Consider the following 9,118-nt stretch of genomic DNA (forward strand, 5'->3'; position numbering starts at 1 on the left):
CATGAAAGACAAGACAGGTCCCAAGATCTACAAGATTTACTTGTTTTTGTTATGAATATTTTCATAGTTTGAATCTTCAGTGTTTAATTTTTGGGGAATGTGTCAGTCTTTAATTTAAACATAAAAAAAAACAATGCACAATGATTAAACATAATTTCAGACTAATGCAGCCGCTGGCACACTGGTTTGTGTGCTGTCCACATAGCCACAAAAGCTTTTAATTTTAACGTGTCCATTCCGCACCTTTAACGGCTAACGTCAACAGCGTTGCAGTCACCTAAGTGCGTTTGCGCGTCGGCAAAACGGCGAGTTAAGTCCTTAGTTGGAAATTTAATGTCGCAAGCAAGCGCAACTATCAGCGATAAGTTTAGCGAAACGTGTGAAATCGTCGAAGAAGGTTGGTTTATATAACCGCTTCCTCCGCAGCTGGGTTTAAATGTGCAACCTGTCCTGTTGTTTGTGAGATCAGCTGACTAAGATTTGGTTGCTAGCAGCGATTAGCTGCGCTGAATATATTTGGCAACGCAACTGTTGTTCAGTTAGCGTGGGCTTCGATGCCTGCAAGGTGCACGAAGCTTAAATTTTGATATAATTTAGCCACCAAGTTGGCCTTATTCATGCCACTGCCATAACCTAACGTTCCTCATAGCTGTTAAGCCAGCCTCCACTTGGGTCACGCAAGCAACCAGCGTTGTTTTTCATGTATTTATACTAAGCATTACGGTAGTGTAAGAAATACCTTAACGATAAAAGCGCTTCTGGGGAATTGGGATATATATATATACTCCCTTCAAACTTAGTGACTTGCGTGTAACGAGATCGATTAAGAGTTTTAATATTTCAATTCAACACCAGACTGTTATTGTGCGGGAGACACCGAGAGGCAGCTTTTATGTTAAAAGCAGCACTTACCGTAATGCTTAGTATACGCAGGTACACCACGGCCAACAAGAACAACAAATAAAACAACGCGGGTGGTAGCCCGTTATTTGGCAGTAGCTGCAGGCTTGAACGCTGTGGTTTCTTTGCGTGTGCAGGTAAACAATGTTTGTGTCTCGTCTTATCACAAGTTCAGTGTCACGAAACACGGATTCTGTATTAACTAGGTGCAAATTTAAGACAGAAGTTGTCTGCTACTTTACTATTAACTTTGACCAACAGCTGCTCTGGTGTTTGCCTTTTTTAGTCCCAAGGTCATTTGTCTGGATTAATGTGAATACAGATGACGTTGTAGTGTCCACTCGATTATTTATATGTAGGGACATTTTTCAGATGTTTTAAAAGTAGTTGTGTTTAGTTTGATGCAGGCAAACAAACACGTGAAGTGTAAATTCTCAGTGTCTCAGTATTGATGGCTAGATACTTTTTTAAAATGCAACATACTGCAATTAACTGCCTGAATAATCTGCTTCTCCAGTTATGAACAGCCTTACATTTGATCAGCATTTAGTTATTGTTATGATCTTTCCAGAAATGACTTCTCAGATCCGTCAAAACTTCCACCATGACTGCGAGGCTGCCATTAATAGACAGATAAACCTGGAGCTGTATGCCTCTTATGTTTATCTCTCTATGGTAAGAAATGTTTCTGAGTCAGTGGTGTTATGTATCACAGCCCTGTGTTATTTCAAAGGCATTAAAAAGAGTGTTTTAATCTTTTTGTTTGTTTATTTTTGTTTACTCTCCTGACTTTTAGGCATATTATTTTGAAAGGGATGATAAATGCTTGCCAAATTTTGCAAAGTTTTTTCACAATCAGTCCAAAGAAGAGGTTGTGCATGCAGAGAAGCTGATGACCTTCCAGAACAAGCGGGGAGGCAAAATATTTCTGCAAGACATCAGGGTATGTAAGGATATTTTCGCTAATGAGTTAAAAAAAAAAAAAAGCCAAATTCATGTCTTTTTATATTAAAAAACAAAACAGTCTTTTTATTCATCAAGGCTTTACAATGTTTTTTAATTATAAAAATGGATGGACTGCAGTGCTTCAGGTTGCTTTAATATGAATAATTTTACATGAATCTGATCGGTGCTGAATCTTCTTGAAATATTAATGCGTTAGAAACCGGATAGAGATGAGTGGGGGAGTGGCGTGGAGGCCTTGGAGTGTGCCCTGCAGCTGGAGAAAAATGTAAACCAATCCCTGCTGGACCTGCAGAAAATGGCCACTGAACACAATGACCCTCATGTAAGAAGCAGGCGTGGAGGATGTACAGTCTCCGCTGTTCGGATATGACTATCTAGTAAGATGCAGCATATTGTCTTTTTCCGTCCCCCGCAGATGTGCGACTTCATAGAAACACATTTTCTGGACGAGCAGGTAAAATCCATCAAACAGCTCGCCGACTGGACCTCAAACCTACGCCGGATGGGAGCCCCTCAGAGCGGCATGGCTGAGTACCTCTTTGAGAAACACACCATGGCTGAAGAGGGCAGTTAAATTGAGGCACATGTGATCATGGGTAATTCTGCTGCATGTCTGCCAAATACAGTATATACTGCATATGTTCTAAAAGAATGCTGCTTTATTTGTGTTCATTAGCTGTTAGCAGAGGCTGTAGCGCAGACTGGAGTTGTGTAACCCTCACCTCATACTACGTGTAGTGTGTAAAAAAAAAAAAAAAAAAAAAAAAAGACTAAGCAGGCCTTTAAATCATGCTAGTTATGCATTCAGGTTTCCTTACATGTCAGGTTTAGGAAGATTGGACCGTGGCACTGAAACGTTTTAGGCTGCAATAATTTAAATTACATGCATTGAAAAATTGTTAATCAACCTTTTTTGTTTGAGAATTTAAAAAGCAAAGAGAAATTCTGCTTTGTTATCTGTTATACCAGTGGTGTTTAAAATTTTGTGACTGTAAAGTAAGGTAAAGGCACTTTGGACAGAGTTGGACCTACCATGTGTGTCATCACTTCATTAGCTCTTATTTAGCACTTAAGTCCAACCATCTTGGTGCATTTTTTGGCTTTTCAAGCTCCTCTTCAGGTAGTGTGGCACCATGTTGGCATTAAGCTACACCTCCCAAAAATTACACACTCAGGCTGAGGTATTTTGTCCAGCTGAAGCCCCAGGCTTCTGTGTACTGATAAAGCTACCACGGTATTATTCGCAATAAGGTTTTTCTGGCCTATTCAGTTATTTTATTCTTTTTCTTTTTTTCACAGAATATTTCTCATAGTTTAACCACCATCCACACATAAAAGCCAAGAACCATGTTTATAGACCACTCCAATATATTCTTGTTACAATATGTAACAATACTAAAACACTGGTTAATTTAATTATATTTATTATTTTATAGCGTGTGTGTGTGTGTGTGTGTGTGTGTGTGTGTGTGTGTGTGTGTGTTGTTTTCCATTTGTCTTTATTTTAAGAAACCTTTGGTTACTAGCACAACTCTAGTTCTCTGAAAACTGAGCTCTGTATCTCACTGTGAGACGCCTTCTGCTTTGTCCAATCAATGAAACTCCACTTTCACTACATCTGACTTAAACAGACGAGCCACCTCAAGAGCATGATGTAGGGCAGTGCGATGAGATAGCTCAGAAAGCTGAAATTGCAGCTAAATGCACTTTTAATGGTGGAAAAAGCCACTTGCCCATCTATCAAATCCTGAAGGAAGCATACTTGAAACAGAACACTGATAGTTCAGAGCTAAGAATACAATTCCCTATCTCTCAAATATACACCATTTTTTAACATGCCAGGTCCATTGGAGCAGACAAGCTAGCTCTACCATCCATAATTATGAATAACATTGTACATTTTTGTCATTTTTTTAATGTCTCATAAAATCTTTCAGCTTGTTTTATTTTTGACAGTTAAATAAACATTAACATGCATAAGCAGTGAGACCTGTGAAAATGTTTTCTCATTGTATTTTATTTGGACTGATTGCTTCCTTCTGCAGATGTTAAGTCAAATTGTAGATTCAGTATGCTTGTAAAATAAAACAATAAAGTTGTAATGTACAAATAAATTAAAGTTTTTCATTTTATTTGGAAAAAAACTTTAATAGTGTCAAAAGAAGAATAATATATAATATTTATTAATAAAGACACTGATGCAAAGACTACCACAGATGAAGAATATACACATTTTGGCTGCCACTGATGAAACTGGAAAGTATTTTTCCATAATGCACTGAGGGTCAAATCTCATAAGGTCCTTTTTTAAAAAATATTACAAGTAGGTTAATTCTTCTGTGAGAGTTCATTGGAAAGTAAATAATTTTTAGTGGCTCCAGCTGATACAGTCCAGTGCCTGTTTTTGTGAGATATTTGGCACATGTGCTTAAAAAAAAAACAGTGAGTCACACCTTCTTTTCTTAGTCCTGCTCCCTCCCTCCTGCTGCCTTGTTCACCCCACCATCCACCAGAACGCCCAGCAGGTCTCCTTCGGCGAGTGAGATTCCTGAATCGTTGGGCGAGTTTTGCTGATTGGTTTCTTGCTGCGATGGCGCTGAAGTGGAAACTGTGTTCATGTTATTGCTCAACCCACCGTTGGTGCCCCCGTTGCTTGCCCTCATGTTGCCGCTGAAGTTCCCATGGTTACTAAAATTACCGTGACCTGTGCCGTTGCAAAGACTTCCCGTCGTGCCTGCGCTGTTGGTGCTTGTTACATTAATGCTGCTAGAGCTGCTGTTGGGATTACCGGGATTTGCTGCCGTTGTGCGAGAGGGCGGAGTGAACGAGAACACCCTTTCTCCTCCGCCTCCCGCAGCCCGGCCACTTGCTGGTCCAGGCTGAATGTCAGCAGATGGTAGGGTGTCCAGGGTGAGGCGAGGAGGGGGAGGGCGGCGAGATAGCAGGCCGTGTCCCAGTCTGAGTTTAGATATTGGGCAGAGTTCAGGTGGAGGGTCGGGGAAGGAGAAGGTAGGTGCACTCTGCGTATCCCCATCCTCACTCAGCCAGGGGAAAGCAGAGGATGGCGGAGGGGGGATGTGGTTAGGGGTGTCGGGAGGCAGCATCTGGGAGCCCACAGTTGGAGGGGCTAGAGAACTGCAGCTGTGATCCAAGTCATTTTGGGTTCTCCTAGCAGGTCGAGGACGGGGCACCGCAGGAGGAATGCAGTGAATTGGGGTTTGTGGGCAGCTATAGAAACCTGGTCTTTCGTACAAGGGTGTGGTGGAAAAGGCGTAGTCAGGATCTCCCTCCTGGCAGGCTTGACCTTGAGTCAAAGGTGCCTCTGTGTGCAAGTAAAGGGGAAAGCGGCTTAGTGGAGCTCCAGGGCGACGGCGGAGAAGTGACACCCGGGAGGAGCGAGGGAAGTTTGGGGAGTGGACACCGAGAAGACGACCAAGCCCTCCAAGCAGAGGAGTGGAGTAGTTGGCTTCCTCATTTTCTTTGATCTGCTCCAGATTGGACTGGAACTCCATCTCCTCCTTAGGAACACTGAAGACCAAACAGAAGGTTTGACATATGTTCAGCAAGTTTATTAAGAAGAAAGAAAAAGAAAGAAAGAAAGAAAGAAAGAAAGAAAGAAAGAAAGAATCATTAAACCTGATATCCAGCGCTGAGCCCATGAAGGAGGGTTTGCGGTGTTCAGCGCTGGCAGTAGTGTAGGGCGGCTGAGGTTCCGACTCATTCCAGTACATATCCCTCTCAACCAGAGGCAGGCTATCGTACATCTCATCCACAGATAACAATGAGACCTGGGACACAGTGAAAACCACATTGACTCAAACAATACACTCGCTGTCTAGGATCAGTTAGCAAATAGTTTGGTTTAGATTCACACCTGCAAATTGCGGTCCACAAGCCAGTTGGTTTCAAAGTCATCATCATCTTCACCGAATGGATTTATGAGTTGTTCAGCCACCTGAGACCAAAACAAACACACTACCTCAATGAAACTCAGTGGACAAATTAACAAGTCAAAGTCAGCAATCAGCATAATCCAGAGTTTAGATGTTAGTAATCCTCCTTTTTAGTTCTTGTTTATATTTATTTTTTCAACACAAGTGGTTATTTCATTTGTTGACCAGCTGTTTTTGTCAAAGTTGGGGATGTTTCATCTGTTCAATTAAAGAAAAATGTTTTCCAAGTCTTGTTCTGCACATCTTTAGTGCTCAATGGGATGAACTGTCCAGTAGCAAATTCCTTTCTTTTTGTGGCGGAAGGCCTCAACTTTAAGAACCACAGACATGATCAATCAGTGGTCCCTCACCTTCAGCCATCCAACATAGAAGAAAAACTGCAACAGGGTAAAAATAGGGAGGTAGAAATCCATTTCATGACCAGGGTATCCCTGAGTTGGATCCAAGAACTGACGACCGATCAGACACGCTAGGAAGAAGCTGTAGACTGCAACTGTTGCCACCTAATTAAAAAAAAAAGTCAGAGCATTAACTGATTATATGCCTTTAATTAGGATTGTTTTACACCATCCTAGAGAAACAGTTTATCTTGAGTTATGGCTTTTATTGCCGATCAAATGCATCTGGATTAGGGAGGGTTAACGATTTAAGGTATATGATGATTATTGCAAGAAAACCATTATATTTTTAGTACCTAATATTACTGCTATCGGCTACTTTTTGATTTCAGTGCTGAATGCAATATAAACAAAAACCTGAGTATAGACAAGAGGCAGGCTGATCCAGTCATAGCCGTACAGCTTCATACACTTCGCCCGTAAGCTATTCAACTCCTAAACAGAAAACAGTAAAAGTCATGCAAAACCAGAAAATATTTGCAGGCTGTGAGGCTTTGGTTTGCACACGGGCACCTACAGTGAGGAGAGCAGTGAGCGCCACGTCGTTGTTGATGCGACCCTCAGTCCGTGCTCTCAGAGCCAGGCTGACAAACCACATGCAGGGCACCCAGAACTTATTATGAGGGGAGGGCAAATCCTCCAAGTGCCTCAGCTCTTCTGATGTCATCAAACCTGAGATGGAAAAACACAACGTGTTGATGAAAGCAGCCAAAAGGTGCGTGTTCCTGCACGCATAGTCCTGGTGAACAGCCAGAGCTCGCCTCATAATCTTCTCATCAGTTCAGCCACATGAGAAGAAGACATTGGGTCTGAATGCTGTGCAGCTTCTGCACAGCATGCTATGTTTTAAAGAGGCAAGACTAATAACAGCAAACGACCCACCTGCCTGCACCAAATGCTCCATGGTTGGAAACCTCTTGTAGACTGCTGTGCTGACGGAGCGGTAGATGAGCACACCAGAGAGGTTGGCGTACCTCATAAGTGTCCTGCGGGTCAGCCGGGATGTTTCGTCAGCTCCTCGAACGTGACCTCCGACTAATGCTGCCAAACGGTCTGGCCAGGGTACATTCTCAAACTGTCCCCACCAACGGGACACGACCAAAGTCACATAGAAACCTGGTTAAGATAAATGAAGTGAAACTTTCAGTGATGCCCTCCTGACTTAAAAGGGTTAGGGTTAGTGAGCCACAACTCACCCAACACAAATGACACAGGGATGAGCTCTGCGTAGCGGTCGCAGTATATCGACAACTTTTCAAACAGCCTCTTCTGATCATCGTTTAACACAAACCTGGTGAGGGAAATATCAAAAGCACTGACGCGAGCTCTGTTAAAACAGCAAAGTGACTCTTTTACTTGCCAAAGTCAGAAGGGTTGTTACTTTTGTTAATACCTGCCTTGTGAAATACATCTCGCAGAACACTTAAAGCTATTTTAAGAGCTGTAAAAGGGTCACAGATGCCGTTATGTAGCAGGGTGCTACTCAAACAGACACGCAACCATCTACTCATAATAAGAATGAACTTTTGAGATGTTTGTGAATTTTCATTTTTGTAGATAACACTGAATGGCACAATAAAAAGGAGAGGAAAGCATGTACAGTGATTTATTACACCATCTGTGATAAAAACAAGAAAACACAACATCTGACCACTAAATCTAAACTCTTTTTTCAGGAATGTAAGTTAATAATAATAATGTGCTTTACAATATTTTTCTTTCTGCTTAACAACAACAATCATATTTTAGCAATACAAATATCACTTTGTTTAAAGAGCCATAAACCATTACAGAAACTGATTTTAGTTATTACCAATACTGTTAAATATAGAGCATAAGGGACATAAACCTTACATTGGAGTGGTAGTCTAATTAATTTATGAGTGCTAGTTTTTTTTTGTTTGTTTGTTTTTTTGAAGCTTTAAAGTAAAATTACATTTAAAGTTAATTATGTTCCTAATCCAACTGAGGCCTAAAAGATGACTCATAATTCCCAGTTTTGGGACCAAAACAGTTAACTCTCTCTTAAAAACAGAAAAATGTCATTATGAGAGCAAAACTCGTGCTGCTGTAATGTGACTTTCCTACCTGTAAACAACACTGAAGAAGTAGTAGAGCAGAGTGAAGATGATAAGCTCCCTGTAGAGCAGTTTGTAGATGCTGCCCTTCCATCGCAGGAGAAGGTGAAAAAAGGTCCCCAAACCCGCATCAGCAACTCGGCGGGAGTACGTCACTGTCATCGCTGCTGCTGCTTGTTGGCCAACGTGCTGGCTGACTGAGGCCTGACATGAAGGAAACCAGCGTGGTGTTGTCCTCCGTGCTTCGTCTGAGCTCAGGTTCGGCGATCAGCCCCTTAAGACCAGTGTGGTGACAGATCTGAAAGGACAGAGAGGTAAACCAAGCAGCTCAGATGGGTTGATTTGTGGTCCTCATTTAATCTGATTGGAAAAAGACACCTTGAAATGTGATGCGATTCGGATTTCAAGGTTGTGAGAGAGGTGATATGCGCAGACTTACTTAAAGAAAACGAAAATGGCCATCATGCTCTCTGCGGTTCAAGATGTGCGGTGGCAGCGTTCAGGGATAATGTTGGAGAAAGCAAAGCAGGAAAGAAAAAGCGAGCGAGGGCCTCCTACACCTCCGGTCACTTGATGTGTTAATCTGTTTCTCCAACAAAGCTGCATTGTGAGGCCAGCTCCTGTTAATCTGAGCAAATCTGAGGGCAGCAGAGAACCCACACTGCCACAAATAGGCTGGTTACGAGTATAAATGCTGAGTGTGTGGGTTTAGGTTAGAAATATGACTCTGTGAACCAAATCTCAGCCTGCTTCGACTTTTTGTAATTTAACACTTTTTCTACATCTCAGAGGTGTGCATTAGGTACACACCTCTGAGCTATTG

General features: G+C 41.9%; 2 protein-coding genes across 3 annotated transcripts; one reads left to right on the forward strand and one right to left on the reverse strand.

Moving 5' to 3' along the window:
- Positions 1-232: 232 nt before the first annotated feature.
- fth1b (ferritin, heavy polypeptide 1b) lies at positions 233-3,865 on the forward strand. 2 transcript variants are annotated; one of them, XM_004552986.4, is made up of 5 exons: positions 233-397; positions 1,472-1,575; positions 1,697-1,843; positions 2,063-2,188; positions 2,282-3,865. In XM_004552986.4, exons 1-5 carry the CDS (start codon positions 334-336, stop codon positions 2,438-2,440), a joined length of 600 nt encoding a protein of 199 aa, XP_004553043.1. In that variant the 5' UTR covers positions 233-333; the 3' UTR covers positions 2,441-3,865. The 2 variants fall into 2 exon arrangements, with proteins under 2 accessions (XP_004553043.1, XP_004553044.1); XM_004552987.5 differs by lacking the exon at positions 233-397 and adding an exon at positions 423-1,037.
- Positions 3,866-3,872: 7 nt separating this feature from the next.
- Positions 3,873-8,847, reverse strand: best1 (bestrophin 1). Its single transcript, XM_004552985.3, has 10 exons — positions 8,735-8,847; positions 8,306-8,593; positions 7,414-7,508; positions 7,100-7,333; positions 6,735-6,889; positions 6,575-6,652; positions 6,170-6,322; positions 5,741-5,821; positions 5,503-5,654; positions 3,873-5,394 (listed from the first exon to the last, which is right to left on the reverse strand). The coding sequence occupies exons 2-10, from the start codon at positions 8,455-8,457 to the stop codon at positions 4,329-4,331; spliced, it is 2,166 nt and encodes a 721-aa protein (XP_004553042.1). The 5' UTR covers positions 8,458-8,593; positions 8,735-8,847; the 3' UTR covers positions 3,873-4,328.
- Between the last annotated feature and the right edge of the window lie 271 nt (positions 8,848-9,118).

Source organism: Maylandia zebra, linkage group LG7, assembly GCF_041146795.1.
Source record: "Maylandia zebra isolate NMK-2024a linkage group LG7, Mzebra_GT3a, whole genome shotgun sequence".
NCBI lineage: Eukaryota > Metazoa > Chordata > Actinopteri > Cichliformes > Cichlidae > Maylandia > Maylandia zebra.